This window comes from Podarcis muralis, chromosome 7 (assembly GCF_964188315.1).
Source record: "Podarcis muralis chromosome 7, rPodMur119.hap1.1, whole genome shotgun sequence".
Classification (NCBI taxonomy): domain Eukaryota; kingdom Metazoa; phylum Chordata; class Lepidosauria; order Squamata; family Lacertidae; genus Podarcis; species Podarcis muralis.
Window position 1 is genome coordinate 69,147,629 of NC_135661.1, and position 17,086 is coordinate 69,164,714.

A 17,086-nucleotide genomic window follows, 5' to 3' on the forward strand; every position below is an offset into this window, starting at 1 on the left:
AATCCCCTGCAGATGACCACAGTGCCTGGAGACAACCAGTCAGTTGTGTATCCACAGCAGTGACCAGAGGAGGAATAACCATTGGGAGTAGTGCAGAGAGAAGAAACATCATGGTACACCTGCATGAGCAGAACCGGATGCCTCCATCTAAAGAATCTCTGCTGCAACAAAACACGTCTCCCCCATATCAGGGTCTACAGCCACAGCAAGCACTGTAACCTTCCAGCAGTTTGACTTTACCTACCAAGGCACACTCCTCCATTGCCAGATGGTTGCCAACCAACACAGTTTAGCAACACCACACTCTGGCCATTAAAAATCCCCTGTATGGAAGGGAACTCTATGATGGATAGTCAGGACTGGATGCCAGGAAGGGCATGGGACTTTGAATCTCCCCTCCCTGGATTCTTAAAGCCTTCTTGTCAAGTTCATGGCAGTTTTAAGAGCCCATTACAAGTCCGTAATGCTAATTTGCCTGAAAAACGCATTGGTTTCTTCTTCTTAGCATAAAATTGGTATTACAGAGTCTTAATGGATGTCTGGAGAAGACTTCATTAACTGGATTATTTTATGAGTCAAGATCAGGCACTTTAGTGCAAATGACCCAAACCTACAGTTGCAATGCCGACAGGGAAAGTAAGCAGAGGAATGAATTAAAGGCCCACCTCGGGTGAAGAGGCGCCTTCCTCCGTCAGCTGCACTTGCTGAGCTGAAGAGGACTGCTGCGTCCTTAAATAACAGAACGAGGAAATGAACATTATCCCTGGTGCTCCCGTACCTAGGAATCCCAGCAATTCTGCAAGGCCAGAGGGAGTTTATTCAGGAGTGAAATTAACGCTGGAAGCAATTGACACAGAGGGAAATCCGAGCCGGTAACTCTGCCACACCAGACTTTGGGAAGCTTAAAGATAAAAGGAGTCAGAAGCAAAAGGCTTTTGGTAGTGGATGAGGTGCTCTGCCTTTCCCAGCTTCTTTTCATGTTCTTAGAGCAGCTTCCTGAATTCTTTTCTTCCAAGGGATGGAGGCCCACTGGGACTGGTGGGACACAAAGAGGGGAGGCTAACGACAGGCAGAACCAAAGCCAATGAGAGGAAGATCCAACTAATTCTAATCCCTCCCCCTGTCAATCATTTTCCCTTCAAGGTCAGCACTGAAACTGAGCACAGACCCTCCAAGTGTACCTATTTTCCAGGTTCCAGTTACAGATAGGTAGCCGTGTTGGTCTGCCATAGTCAAAACAAAAAAAAATTCCTTCCAGTAACACCTTAAAGACCAACTAAGTTAGTTCTTGGTATGAGCTTCTTTTCATGAAGAAGTGTGCATGCACACGAAAGCTTATACCAAGAACTAACTTAGTTGGTCTTTAAGGTGCTACTGGAAGGAATTTTGTTTTGTTTTGACTATTTTCCAGGGACATCCCTGATTTAGAGAAGCCGTCCCGGTTTCTGATTTGACCCCAGAATGTCCCACTTTTCCTTAGGATGGCCCTGGTTTCATTGGAGAAATGTTGGAGGGTATGGAGTTATGCAACCCCCGAGCTGTCTGAAGGCAATTCTGTATAAGGAAGTTTTTTAAAAAAATGTTTAATGTTTTATTATGTTTTTATATATGTGGGAAGCTGCCCAGAGTGAGTGGGGCAACCCAGTAAGATGTGTGGGGTATAAATAGTAAAATTATCATGATGGAATGGGATGTCCCTATTTTCATCGGAGAATTGTTGGAGGGTATGGAAGCAGAAGGAAACTGACACCCAGTCAAAACTCCTAGACTGGTTACAGAAAAGAAGACAGGCTGTTGAGGTCTGCCTGAAGGCTGACTGAAGTTGGCAGAGTTGTGTCCCATTTGCTTGTAGTGGAAGAAGGAATCTGCAGATTGAAGTTTCTCTCAGTTTATCATTTTTCAGGTTCACTACATTTCCACCGCACTTTGTGATTTATTTATTTTTAAAAATCTCATGAAAATTCATCATTTTAGTGCACATTCCTAATATGAACATTTTTAATGCATTTTTAAAAAACCTAATATACACTTTTTTGTGAGCTGTTTACCCCTAACCCCTTCCACTCTATCAATATGCAACTCTCTTCTTACAATATTTCACCACTACCTTGTTCTGCCAGCCCCACTGGGCATCTTATTCTTTGGGGATGTCTGCATAGTGCTGTTTAGCCAGATTTTAAATGTTTACCAGCTTAACACCAACAGCTAATAAATCAACCTTTACAGTGAAACAGCTTCAAAAAAAAAAAAGGTGACTTAGAGGGTATATCCCTTGCTTGAACCATGCCTTGCCGGAGGAAGTTTTAATATCCAAATTATAGCTCTGAGTCTGGAAGGCATCGAGATCACAGAGATTTATAGCCCCTATTAATAACCAATTATTTCTCAAACACATTTGCCATGCGGTAAGGCCTGGGCTGCTGGATGGCCCCAGATGCTAAATGTTCTGTTAAAGTGCAATGACAAACATCATATATTTTGTATTGACGCTGCCTTCCTGGCTGTCACGCACAAAAACAATCACATCGGTGACCCCTGAATGGAACAATACATCAGCTGCGCTGCTGGGTGGGAGATAGCAAGAGCAGGATCCCTTCCTATCAGTGATCTTTCTCTGGCATGTCTAATGCTTGGGAATATTAAAGCTCTTGTTGATATAAAACTCCTGTTGATATTTCTAAGCGGGAATTGGCTGGGGGCGTGGCTCAGTCAGGGGATGTCTCTGGTTGATGGGGAGTCAGATAACTTAGAAAAAAAATAATACGGCTAAAGGGGGTGGAATGTTAGTACAGCTATCAGATGCAGATTCATCACAGGTGTAACCTATGGAATGTTTTGCCTTTGTCTTGTGAGTATGTCTTAGCAATGCATTGGGGCCTGAATGGATGCAGACCAGTACATAATTGCCTAGTATTAAGTCCATCTGAACTCAGCAGGGCTTTCTATTGAGTAAACATGTGTGGAACTGCACGGCAAGGCCAGTAGCATCAGCAGTTGGCTGTATTCCAAAGCCACACTTTCATGACTCTGTGTTCTTTATTTCTCTCTAGCCTTGTTTACAATATTGGCCTGAGCCAGGACTCCAGCAGTATGGACCAATGGAAGTGGAATACATTTCTAGGTCAGCTGATGAGGATGTTGTCGCTCGTCTTTTCCGGGTTCAGAATGTAACACGGGTGAGAAGCTCAACTATACCATTCTGTTTTGAGATTATGCTGGTCTTGGGTGTAGAATTCTTTTTTCTTAGACTGAATATGCCTAAGTTGCCTTATATCATCTCAAACAATTGGTCCATTTAACTTGGTATTATCTACACTGACTGAGAGCAGCTCTACAGATTCCCAGCAGGAGTGTCTCCCCGTTCTGCAAGTAAACTGGCCCCAAGTTCTTACAGGCTCTATATACCAATAGTAACACACTGAACTTTAGCCGGTAAGAAATCAGCAATCTGTGCAGATATCTGAGCAGAGGTGTTATATTTACTGACAGGTTCTCACTCCTGTTAGAAACCATGCTGCAGCATTCTCAGCTAACTGCAGCTTCTGGATCAAGCACAAATGAAGCCCCACATACTGTGCATTGCAGTAATCCAGCCTTGAAGTCACCAATGCTTGAACTACTGTGGTCAAGTTCTCCCACTCCAGGAGTGGTCAAAGCTATGGTACAATAATACTGGGGCATGACAGCTATGTTCTACCTTCACAATTGGAGGCAGTATGCTCCCAGCTGCTAGGACTAGCAGGTGGGGAGAATGTTCTTGCCCTCAGGTCCTGCCTTGTGGACCTTTTATGAACATCCGATTGGCCATTGTGAGAATAGGATGCTGGACTAGACGTGCTACTGGCCTGATCCAGCAGAGCTCTTAAAACACCTCCTTTTCAGAAATCTCTAGACTTTGAGAAAACTTCGTTTTCAGGTTTGCAAGTGATGGTGTGCTCTCCACACCAAGTTTGGCAGAACGATACAAAATCTCTCTCCCGCCGCCTTTCCCCAAGTCTGTTCAGAGAGCCCAGTCCTTTAAAGCATTCTCTTTTGCTTTTGAGTCCTCTTCTCCTTGTCTTGCATAATTGGTTTGGCAAGGAGATGACACAGGTCTTTCTTGTCTTATTCCCATGCTGAAGCTGCAGGGGCTGTTTTTAATAAGTATCAGATGCCACCACATTCTCCAGCTCCTGCCAACACTTGTCTTGCAGGTAACTTTGTGAATAATTTGCAGGCAGCCACTATGGTAATGGGATGCTCAGGGAACTAAATGTCAACAACAGCAGATCCTCTCTCTGTCTCCCAAGAAACTCAGCAGCCAGCAGAATCATCTTGGCTTGCCAAGAGAAAAAGAAAATAACATGGGCACAGATAATAACTCAATGGCAGGGGTACATGCTTTGCATAGACGGTCCCAGGTTCAATCCTTGCGGAGTCTTAACCTGAGGTAATATTTCTGGGTTAGTGGAGTCTGTAACCTGAAGCGTATGAAACCCGAGGTACCATTGTACTAATACTAATACTAATACGAATACTAATACTAATAATACTAACCTAATCTTCAACAAAACTAAAATTAATCTCCCAGTGGCTTACATGAGTTACAAGCAAACCACAGTCCCTATCTACAAACTTACAATCTAAAAGACACAACATGAAAGAAAAAGGGGAGAGGGGGGAAACCAAAGCAGTCAAACACCATTTATTTCATATAACAACCTGCTGAGATGAAGAAGGAAGTTCAGGAAGAGGAGGGGGCAAAGGCAGCTGGACTCTTGGTTCAGCCCTTGCTGTGAGCCCTGCTTCCTTCCTTTCTTTCCCATTGCTACAGTCAGGAGGAAAGGTTGCTCCTAGCTGACAGCTTGGGAGAAAGGAGGAGCCAATGTTTCTAGGCTGGAGGTGAGACTGGAGAACAGAATATATACTCAATAAGGTTCAATAGCTTTGTAACAACACATTCCATGGCAGGGCTGGCCCAAGACAAAATGGCACTCCCCACCCATTTCATGTACCAAAGCTGACTGGACTAGCAGCTGACTCTTACTTCAACTTGGTGCCCACCAGCACATCTGAGGGCAGCAGCCTAGCTTTGGGAGCACAGAGCAGGCCACAGACACGGTTCTGTTCTGCAACACCTCACCCCTGTTGCCAGGCCCCACAATGCCTGCTTCCAGTCCCATCCTACCAGCTAAAGGCCAACAGAACCAACCGATATCTGTTTTTAACCATTTCTCTTACAGTTTTAATATTTCAAATTTAAACTATCCAAATTTTGAATGGAATAAGGTGAAATCTTTTCTTCTCTCTTTATGAGGGGCCAGATATTTGTTTTATTATTGTGTGCAAAGACTTCAGGCTTCTGGTTCATTGTTTTCTTTTGCCTTTTCTTCCCTCTTATGTTTTTGTACCTCTAATATCTTTGATTAATATTTTATCTGCTTCAGCATTTTTCTACTTTCTGAAAATAAAGGAAAGGGGGGGAAGCAACACGGGGGGGGGGGAGAGAGAATGATATTAAAGTCTTAAAGCAAAACATTTTAACTTTTGATGACTGAGGAGGAAAGGGAACCTTTCCATTGCTGAGACAACTCTGAGGTGTGTCAGCACCTGGGAATGTGTACACACAAACACACGGACAATTTTTAAAGCATCGATCAGCACTTTAGACAAATTTGCTCTGGATCCCAGAAGGATGCAGTTGATCACTAAAACCATATATTTCTTGCAGTGATTAACAAAACAAAGATATTAAAGTCTTTAAGCAAAAGAAAAAAGAAAAGAAAAAGAAATGTTTTGGCTTCTGCCTTCCTCAGCTGCTCTGAGGTAAATTAAAATTCGCTGTAGCTAGGAATGCCAGAGAATTCTGATAAAAATGGAAACTGAAGGAGAAAATGTTTGCATTCTCTTATTTGTCCCATATACAGAACAGAAATCAACCCAGAGAATATGTAACAATATGTCACTGAAGACTGCCTCTCCATTCCCCCCCAATGCATTCTGTTTTGTGGGAGAAAATTCCCCTTTGTGGGTTCAGTACGGAGGCGCAAACCAATTAGACTTTATTCAGTAATGCATTATAAGACAGAGTCCAAAGGAATTTGTGAGAGCTTACCATTATGTTGTCAGCGGTTCGAATCCCCGCAATGGGGTGAGCTCCGGTTGCTTGGTCCCTGCTCCTGCCAACCTAGCAGTTTGAAAGCACGTCAAAGTGCAAGTAGATAAATAGGTTTACCTTCCTCCGGCGGGAAGGTAAACAGCGTTTCCGTGCGCTGCTCTGGTTCGCCAGAAGCGGCTTAGTCATGCTGGCCACATGACCCAGAAGTTGTACGCTGGCTCCCTCGGCCAATAAAGCAAGATGAGCGCCGCAACCCCAGAGTCGGCCACGACTGGACCTAATGGTCAGGGGTCCCTTTACCTTTACTTACCATTATGTTACATGCTATATAGGGTGGGTGAGGGGAGCGTCATCTAGGCAATTCCATCTTTTCTCCAAGCATCTTCTGCCACCCCATTGTCCCACCATCTCTCATCCAACCACAGTCCTTGAAAACACTTTTCCAACCCACTTTTTTCTCTGTACTCACAGAGCCCTCCTTATATCTTATCTGGGGGTCATATCACAGCCCCTCCAAACTGAGCATGAAAACAGCCAACCTCAAATTGTAGAGATGGTGAATAGAATGTGGCCATTTTAGCTCTAGCCCTAGTTTAAACTGGAGCAAAACATGTCAATTATATCATCATCATCAATCATCATGTATCCAGATCTCATTGCTACCCAGTGCCAGGACATCATTACATTGCCCATGTAATCCCTGATTGGCTGGGATCTTTCTGGGAAGGAGCCTAGACAAAACCCCTCACAAACTAACAGAGGCATACTTAGGGGGTGGGGAAACCAGTGCCTACTAGGGGCACAGGCCGGGGGGGGGGGTTGACACAAAAATCACCTATCGGACTATTGAGGGCACAATGTATATGTGTGTTATGACATGTGAGATAAGTTTTCTGTCATTCTCACAGTGTGGTAAAGTGATTTTTTGGGGGGTGGGGTGGGGCCACTGATACAGCTCCTTGCCAGGGGTGCAAGGAACCCTAGGCATGCCTCTGCAAGCAAACAGTGGTGCCAGAGTGAAAATCTGAACACACAAAACAGGAGCTTCAAATTTATGGGGAAAGAGACCACAGGAGGGTTTATGGGGTCTTTTGTCCCCATTTCACCTTGAAAATTTGGCTAAACTCATCCAAGTGCGTAAGTCCCAATGTTATGGGTAAATACATCCAGTCTTCTTTGCTGATGGCTCAGAAATCTGTCATTGATTGCCTTCTCTCCAGTTCTGTGCCTCTTCTGCCCCAGCCCATTAATAAAGCATTAATGACAGCTTTAGTGCCAGTCCCAGAGATTCATCTCATAAGCCACTCTTGATTCTCATAGTATTTTCATTCTTCCCTCCCAAGCCTCTGATTTGGTACTGAGCTCTGCATCCACCTGCTTAAACCCTGGGCTCACTTAGCTGTGTGCACATAATCCCTCTCCTTCCAGAGCCCCCTAACCACATTAGATTGCAAAACTAACCAGATTACCAGAGTATTAAAGAGCATCCTTTTCCTCTCACAGCCTCCCTTCCCTTTCGAGATTTTTTTTTGTTTGCAGAGAATACCAAATGTATAAAAACAGGTGCTGCTGACAGCCATCGTTGCCAGGACTGACATTGTCACTTTTGGTGTTGTGTGTTTGTGAGAGAATGAGTGGGGGGCAATACCTAAGACTAAGCTCATTATTATGATAAATCTGAACTGTGGTTGAGAAGATACCATTGCCATCACCATCCCTCACCCCTCAAAAAAAAAAGGGGGGGGGAGAGAAGAGAAGATACCATTGCTTCCATTCCACTGTTGTTCCACGACATCACATGGCCCAGTGTTGCATCCTGCCCTTCTTTTGATTTAACGCAGAGAATTTCTAATATTAATTCTGCAAGTAGCATGTTGTATGGGAGCATTTTCCATTCCGTCCTGTATTTGTCGCATGCAGCAGTGTCTCCATTCCACTGAAGTTCAACTTCTGCCAAAAACAGTATTACTCACCTCACAGTTCACTGTGCTGAAATCACACACCTTAATAGTTTACATCATTCATTATGGTGTCATTATGTTATTTTCTCCACCCCATTCATTTCAATGCAAAGGAAACACAATGCAAATGAGAAAGAGGGAACATAATCAATTACATATCTGTTGATTGAAAGCAACAACAATAACAACAGTGAATGCTGGTTATATTCAGTGGATTGATTGCCATTCCCATCATGGGATGAACAGCGCTGGCGATTTCCACTCCTATTTCCTTTTTTGTCAGAATTCTCCAGCACCCCCATCAGCTTAACATGGGTTTGATTTCCTTCTCTTTGTTTTGGCCATTTTCTCCCTCTACCTTAACAGTTTGCGCAAGTACAGAATACACAAAGAATGTTGATGCATTCATATGAGCATCTGATTGTCTCATATCCCATGTAGGAGTTTTCTAGTTACAGAGGTGATGGTAGTAATTTATCATGCTTATTAGTCACTTTCTTTAAAAATAAAATAAAACGAAAATTAAACTTAAAGTGATTTACAATATTGAAGTCTGAAGTTTATTACAACCCAATACAGAAGCCCTTGACTGTACCTTGCTGGAGATCACCTTTGGCAGAGTAGAATATCTCCTTTCCTGAAAAATTAACAGCAATGCAAGGTAATAAAAGTGAAAAATCTTCACTCCTGGATCAGGGCCCACACATGAGTGATATTGTGACCTGTGATAGGACTTGCGACAATGGGACCCCTCGTTTATCCTCATGTTTTATTATTTTTTTGGAAGAAGACTAGAAGTATAGTCTCCTTTCAGTCACTAAAAGGTAAAGGTAAAGGTACCCCTGCCCATACGGGCCAGTCTTGCCAGACTCTAGGGTTGTGCACTCATCTCACTCTATAGGCCGGGAGCCAGTGCTGTCCACAGACACTTCCGGGTCACGTGGCCAGCGTGACGAAGCTGCATCTGGCGAGCCAGCACAGCACACGGAACACCGTTTACCTTCCCGCTAGTAAGCGGTCCCTATTTATCTACTTGCACCCGAAGGTGCTTTCGAACTGCTAGGTTGGCAGGCGCTGGGACCAAACGACAGGAGCGCACCCCACGGCAGGGATTCGAACCGCCGACCTTTCGATCGGCAAGTCCTAGGTACTGAGGCTTTAACCCACAGCGCCACCTGCGTCCCTCTATCAGTCACTAGTTGCATAGAAATAGAGAATTTCAGCAGGCACCATGATAAGCAATAGTGATAGCTAAAATGCCCTATTCTACACGATGGGATATAATACCTTGCTGATCATATATCTGGTGACAATAGAGCATATTTCCTCATGCTGGTACCCCTTCCCCCATTGTTTTGGACTACCAACCCCTGCCAGCATGACCAATGGGCATGGGAGTTGTAGTCCAAAACCAGTGGTGGCTGGTGCCCTTTGGGACTGGTAGGGCAGAAGGCAGGGAGACCAACAGTAGATGGCGCTAGAGCCAACGACAGGCAGAGCCAACTAATTCTACAAATTTCCCCATCCCTGCTCCTGCTAAGTTCTACAAGGAGGAGGAAGCTAACAGCTGGTGCTACCCTCTGGACTGGTTGTAAGTAAGAAGGCAGGTGAATAAGGACTGGTTGGTGGCAGGCTGTGGTTGGTGGGGTGGTGCCCCATTTGCCCAAGTGGACCAGCCCCCTGTCCAAAACATATGGATGGCACCAGGGTAAGGACGGCTGCTTTGGAGAGAAAAGGTCTGTTTGTGTGCACACACAAATTTTTGGTTGTAGTTCAAGATGGGTCGTGTGTCTAAAAAGCCTGAAAACATCTCACCTAAGTGTGCTACCCTAAATGGGGGAAATGATGTGCTTTCTCTAGTTACAGGAAGGGCACCTGATGGTTCGACACTTCCAGTACCTGCGGTGGTCAGCCTACCGAGACACCCCTGATTCAAAGAAGTCCTTCCTGCATTTATTAGCCCAAGTGGATAAGTGGCAGGGGGAGAGCGGCGATGGAAGGACAATCGTCCATTGTTTGTAAGTGTCACCTTGTGGGGTGGGGAGGGGGACAAGGGTCCGTCCTCTTTTTAATTATTTTTTTTATTGATACAGCAAGAAAAGAAAAAAGAGAAAACACAAATACCAAATTACACACGGAAATAACAATAGACACAGAATTTTCTTAACAAACAATAAGACATAAATTGGTCTTAGCACTGAAGACCCAACCTCCCATTTCATATTTCGATTTCATATAAGTTATTGCCAATGCACACTTTTATCATAATTAAACCTTTTATTAATATATCTTAATTTTTATATCTGCCTTGCAACTATTACTGAAGTTCCTCGAATGCTGCAACCGAGTTTAAACTACTCTATTTATATTTCAAATATTCCTTGAAAACCTCCCATTTTGAAACAAATTCCTGTTTTGATTTATTCTTTATTTTTTCTGATAGACCATCTAATTCTGCATATTCTGTCAGCTTTCGAATCCAATCTTCCATAGAGGGAATTTCATTACTCTTCCGTCCTCAGTTGGAAGGTGGTGGTGTTCACTTTACCAAGCCACCTCCCGTTCTATTACCTCTCGGTTTAATTGTTAAGAAGGATTTGTGATGCTGGTGTAATGTTGTGTTACATCAAAATTGTTCTTTTTGTAGTATAGCCTTTGCCAAGCTGGTGCTCTCCAGGCTTTTGAAAGGGTGTTCATAATGGCCAACTGTTTATCATTAACAGGATTTAGCTCTATGTAGGTTCTGAGAAAGTGCTGGAAAAGTCTATTGATCCTCATATGTTGATGGTTTCAAACCCGCCCCTCCTAAAAAAGGTATATATATGAGGCAACTTTTACGTTTCCAAATTGATTGGGGCACCCAGAAAGCTTTTAATCAAAAATGAATTACCATCTTGTCTGTCTTCGTTAGCCGAAGGATAATTTGGCAGTGTATTTGCAACATCCAGAGCTTTCCAGAGGGCAAAGTTGAGACAACAGAGAGACAGGAGAGAGAGAAGAAAAAAAAAGAAGAAGAAGAAGCAACTTCTGGCTTACAAACAGCAATCTTGCATGTGTCTGGCTAATTTGATTATATCAGGTGTAAAGGATTTATTAGCTCTGATGGGAATCCATGCCCTGCAGATTTTACAGTGTAAACTGGCAACATGCCTGAAATAATAGGGGAGTGTGGGCGAGGGGGGGGGGAGGAAAGTCTGAGCTTCACTGGGTCTCATCACTTTACACAAAACAAAACAGGTGCTGGAGAAGGAATAAATAAAGTTGCTCAGATTTGCTCTGGGAGCTTGAGATAGTGCTGATGTCATTTGCAGCTGTTTGGTTTGGTTAACGTGGAGCTGTGAAAGCGTAAACTGTAACTTTAAAGGAGGGATGGGGAACGTCAGCCCCAGGGGATGAGTGCATCCCTCTGTGATGGCCTGGGATTCAGACTTGGAGGTTGAACCTGAGGAATCCCAGCCTGCACAGAAGTCCCCGCCTCCAGAACCAGCTGAGCCGGGGCTGGGGCTTGAGCCTGAAGGGTCCTCACCTGTGCTGGATCCTCAGGTGCAGGCACCAGCTCAGTCTGCTCTGGCTCCTGAGGTCATGGAGGACCCATTGCCTGGAGGTGCTCCACTCTCAGCCCCGTCAGGGGAAGCGGAGGTTGCCTCTGGGTCCGGTAACCCTCCAGCCTCTCCTGAGCTGCAGAGGCTCAGGGCAGAGAGGCGGAGGGAACTAAGTTCTTGCAGGAAGAGTGCTCGCCTCCAGGCCAGGAGAGGCGAGTCACCTGTGGACCAGGGCCACCCTATGCCTTGGGGCAGATAAAAGCCAGTCAGCCCCAATCCCAGGTTGCAGGATCAACATTGTTGGTAGCCTGTTCCTGCCTGCACCCTGTCCTGCTCTTCTGCCAGACTTCCTGACCTCACCCGACTCCCTGCCTTGGACCCCGCTTCAGCTTTGATGGACAGCCTCCATACCGCACCCTCGACCTTGGACTGAACTCAGACCTCGCCACACGGTTAACCCTCGGGACCAGCACACCCTCTTTATTTGGCCCACCCCAAGCCTTACCTGCAGATACTGAGGCTTGAACCTTATACTTCCTAAAAAAAACTCCTTCCAGTGTAGCACCTTAGAGACCAACTAAGTTTGTTATTGATATGAGCTTTCGTGTGCATGCACACTATACTTCCTGCACAAAATTGTATTTTCTCCCACTGAGCCATGACCTTATTTTTCTGCCATCCTTGAAAATTGCCACAGTGCAGGAAATCTGGCTCTTCACCTCCTTGTTACAGGCTATTAGCATTTCAGATTTCTCCACAGTAGGAAGAAAGACAACGCTCCACAGGCACTGCTGTGTTCTGAGTGGACAATATGAGATTAAGGAGATTCTCTGCAAAAATTGTGCCGGCATTCGTTGGTCTCTTCAAAAGTCACAATGTAGCGTCATTCCTGGGTGGGAACATTCTGGGGAGCAAGAAGAAATGAAGGCTGCATCTGTTGGCCAATGGGGTAGCCAGTTTTTTCTCCCAGAAAATGCAGTGTGCCATTTCTACCAGGCCATGTTGCAGCAAATGCAGCTGGGCTGTTCAGAAGGTGGTACCACTATCACTTGAAAGATGGCAAAGCTTTGGTGTTTTTTTTAATGAAAAAGCAAATAATAACAGAAGAGAAGACAGAATAAGAATATCGAAGCAGAGACAAAAAGGGTCTTTGATTATTTTTGTTATACAGAAACACAACACCCTCCGGCGCCTTATTTTAAATAACGGTAGGATGCAGAGCCCATTCAAATTTTTTATAGATTTCAAACCACGCTGGGAGATGATTCCCATTTCTGTATGTTATTTTTGTCCCAACAATTCTTATGTCTGTGAGTTATTTTCCCAAGCAGTCCTGAAACTGACTTGCCCAAATACCGGACCCCTGCACTAATACAAATAATGTAATGCTTAGTATTTATATAATACTTTGCTTAAGAGTTTGAAATGCTGCATTACCACCATCATATAATAATGCTGGTATTATCCCCATTAGCAAAGTGCTCCGACTTTTGGTGGGATGAGCGTTTTCCCCGCCTTCTCCATTTTCTTTGGACTCCCATCTGTATTTGCATAGGAGCAAAACAGCCCTTCTGAGTCTGCTCAACAATTTAATCTCTTAGCAAGGATTATTTCTCAATCATTGCCACCAGCCTATATTTAATTACACCCAAGAGACAGCAAACCCCTTGATCCAGAGCCTTAAAAGTGGCTACTCTGGAAAGCCCAGGGTAATTATGCAACGTGGGGAGGTGAGGGCATTCTGAGCTTAAGACCCTTTTCTAAGGAAGCAAGAAAATCTTCGGCAGCCTCTTGCATAAACCATGGCTGCAAACTTTGAAATCCTTTAGACAAAACTCAAATTAATAATTTCAACAGTTTTTGCAGGGGGGGGGGGAGAAACAGTGATGAAGCCTAAAACTTGGCATAACTTATTGTGATGGCTTCTGCTCTGCACTTCTTGACCCGGTTGGAATTATTAAACCCGACTTTGAGAACTTACAGATCCTTAAGAGTCCTCCGTTCAAGACATCCAGAAGCACAAAATGGCACTGAGCTTCGGCTTTGAGCTTTGGATTCAACTGAACTTAGGTCTTATTGGAATCAATGGGGCAATCGAGTCATGTCTTAAGTATCATTGCTTTCAATGGGAATGGAGTTCAACAAACAGCCTCAGTCTAGTCCCCTCTTCTGCCATCTGGCTTCCGTCTATTCACTTGCCTTATGCAAGGATCGGCTAGAGTCTAGAGAAGCCACTCTTCCTGCATCCTTTCCCCCCCCCCCCCCAACGTAAAAGCCTTAAAGACTGGGCTCAAGGGCCATTTATTTATTTATTTATTTTGCATTGCTTCCCATACAATATCATGAAGCGATTAACGATAAAAAAAACACGAACAATGAAAAACATAGATAAAAAACAATTTCAAGTCCAAATCCCTTATGATTTCTGGAGCCTTACTTACTGAATGTAGGAAGTCTGTCTAATTTCAGCTCTCCAAAGTTATCCTTTGGGTTGGGTACATGCAGTGCTTTTTTTTTTCTGGGGGGACGAAGGGGAACGCATACCCCTAAACATTTTGTGAATCTTTGTGCTTTTGTCCATTTACTGTATTTATTTTTCCCGATTCGGACTATAAAAGGGTGATTTTCTTGAGTCAAAATGAGAGTACCCCAAAACATTTTTTAGGGGGGGGGGGAAGCACTGGATAACTGTACATTACTTTGGCTTGTTTCTCTCTCTCTCTCTCTCTCTCTCTCTCTCTCTCTCTCTCTCTCTCTCTCTCTCTCTCTCCACTGCTGGATAAAAAGCAGTTCACCATTCTGTTGCTGTTGTTACATTTATATCTTATCTTCCATTCAAGTTGCTTAAGGTGGTATACATGGCTCTCCTCCTCCTATTTTTTCTTTACAACAACCTTGTGAGGTAGGCTAGGCTGAGGGTTAGTGACAGACCCACTGCCACCCAGTGAGCTTCATGGCTGGGTAGGGATTTGAGCTCTAGAATCCAAGGTCCTACTCCTAATACTGTAACCACTGGGCTGCTTTAATATGCTGACTGTTCCCTTGCATTTAATTTCTCCTTCAGAAATGGGGGAGGCCGAAGCGGCACTTTCTGTGCCTGCACCATGATCTTGGAGATGATCAAGTGTCACAAGCTGGTGGATGTTTTCTTCGCTGCAAAGACCCTCCGCAACTACAAGCCAAATATGGTCGAGACCTTTGTAAGTAACAAAAGCACAGTTTCCCTTGCCTACGCCTTTTGGAAATTTTGCAGCTCTTTGGAATTGGCAGGAAATGACAGAATTTTCTGCCTCTGAACTGTGATCATGACCTTTAGCTTACACCACTTTTGTAAGATATGTTGGTCAATGGCTATCAACCATGGTAGCTCAAGAGAACTTCAATACAGTGGTGCCTCGCAAGACGAAATTAATCCGTTCCGCGAGTCTCTTCGTCTTGCGGTTTCTTCGTCTTGCGAAGCACGGCTATTAGCGGCTTAGCGGCTATTAGCGGCTTAGCGGCTTAGCGGCTATTAATGGCTTAGCGGCTTTAAGAAAAAGGAAATAAACTCGCAAGAACTCGCAAGACGTTTTGTCTTGCGAAGCAAGCCCATAGGGAAATTCGTCTTGCGGAACGACTCAAAAAACGGAAAACCCTTTCGTCTAGCGAGTTTTTCGTCTTGTGAGGCATTCATCTTGCGGGGCACCACTGTATTCATAGAATTATAGAGTTGGATGGGAACTCTGATGATGAGGAAGAGAAGAAGAAGAGTTTGGATTTGATATCCCGCTTTATCACTATCCGAAGGAGTCTCAAAGCGACTAACATTCTCCTTTCCCTTCCTCCCCCACAACAAACACTCTGTGAGGTGAGTGAGGCTGAGAGACTTCAGAGAAGTGTGACTAGCCCAAGGTCACCCAGCAGCTTCATGTGGAGGAGCGGAGACGCGAACCTGGTTCACCAGATTATGAGTCCACCACTCTTAACCCTATACCACACTGGCTCTCGATCATGATGATCATCTAGTCCAGCTTGCTGCAATGCAGGAATATGCATCTGTCCCATACAGGGATCGAACCTGCATCCTTGGTGGTAATTAGCAGCAGGCTCTAACCAACCATCCAGACTCAAGCAGCACAATGTCATTGAATACTAGTTGCTGCAGAGGGCTGTTGACTTCATGCCCTGTAGCTGGGCATCCCTAGTTGGCCACTGTGAGAAACAGGATGCTGAACTTCTGCTCTGATCTTGCGGAGCCATTTTTTGCTAGCGGTTGGTATCATAGTCCTGACCAGGAATGAAAGAAAGCCTTGCTGTTTTCTTTAACTGGCAGGAGGTTAGTGTTGTTAGGAGCTCAGCCTACACTCGAGTAGGACCCTGGCATGTCCGACTGGCATGTTCTCTCCCTCCTGGTTGATTGTTCGGGAGCTTCATAAGCTTTCTTCAGCCCGAACATCACAGCGACCGATGCCAACAGACGCCAGCACACTTAGGGATCCGCAGAGTTTGCGCATCATGTGTAACAAACCTCAGAAACTCAGCATTTGGGTTAATCTACTTTATTTACATATAAACACACACGGAGCACTGCAACATGGCTCCCTCTCTCTTTAGCATCAGACAACAAAGAGAAAAAAACAAAGGACAATAGTCCCACTTCACAGAACACAGTAACACAAACATCACTTCCCACTCTGTGGAGTCAAAACATATACCGTCATGTGATAGACAAAAATCCCATGACTGCAATCATGGAGCAAGAATTCTAACAAGTGTGACCATAGATGCTAGAGGAGGCTTCCATTTGAAGGGAGCTTCAGCTGGGCATGGAAGGCCCTAGGTGGACATTCAAGGATCCCAAAGCATAAAGATAGCAGATAGGGTTGGTGGCTGAGGGCTGACCAGTTCTCTTCCAAAGAGTTTCTAAGCTCACCTTCCCAACTTTCCTCTCTCTCTAGCTGAATACATGCTTGCCAGGAGTCATCAGGATAGAATCCAGGACCTTTATCTCTCTGTGAGATGGCCCTGTGTGGTGAGCCGCCAGGACTGCTGCTGTTTACTGTCCCTAATTTGGCACATTATATATTGGGAAGAGCAGGTTGTGGAGGGCAATTCAACATGATGCTAAGTCATGCTGTAGATTTGAGGTGGGATCCGTTGTCAACCTGAGAGCTGCATTCCATCAAGAGAAACCTAAGGGACACATGCCACTGGTGGGTGGGACCAGAGGCAAAATGTGGATGGAACATGGGATAGGACTTTGTTCAGCAGGCTACATTCCAGCCAGACAAAAGTCAGAGATCCAAGCAGGCAAGCAAGAGAGGGAAAGGCAAGATCACAGTTCAAGGCACTTGAGGAGGGTATGGAGCAGGGCCAGTGAGAGGCGTGGCCTAGGGAGATGGGTGTGGCCTGGGGAGAGAGAGTTCTAAAGGTCACATAGAGATGTCTAGAAGGCCTTCTTGGCTGCAAGAAATTGCCTGAGGGCACACGATGCAGCTAGCTTGCTA

General features: G+C 44.8%; 1 protein-coding gene across 9 annotated transcripts in view; it reads left to right on the forward strand.

Moving 5' to 3' along the window:
* PTPRU (protein tyrosine phosphatase receptor type U) overlaps positions 1 to 17,086 on the forward strand; it is a 368,985-nt gene that overhangs the window by 339,776 nt on the left and 12,123 nt on the right. For all 9 annotated transcript variants that reach the window (XM_077932039.1, XM_077932040.1, XM_077932041.1 and 6 more), the window contains 3 exons: positions 3,051 to 3,176; positions 9,919 to 10,076; positions 14,665 to 14,800. In XM_077932039.1, the coding sequence (XP_077788165.1) occupies positions 3,051 to 3,176; positions 9,919 to 10,076; positions 14,665 to 14,800 (420 nt within the window). The remainder of the gene's footprint in view (positions 1 to 3,050; positions 3,177 to 9,918; positions 10,077 to 14,664; positions 14,801 to 17,086) is intronic.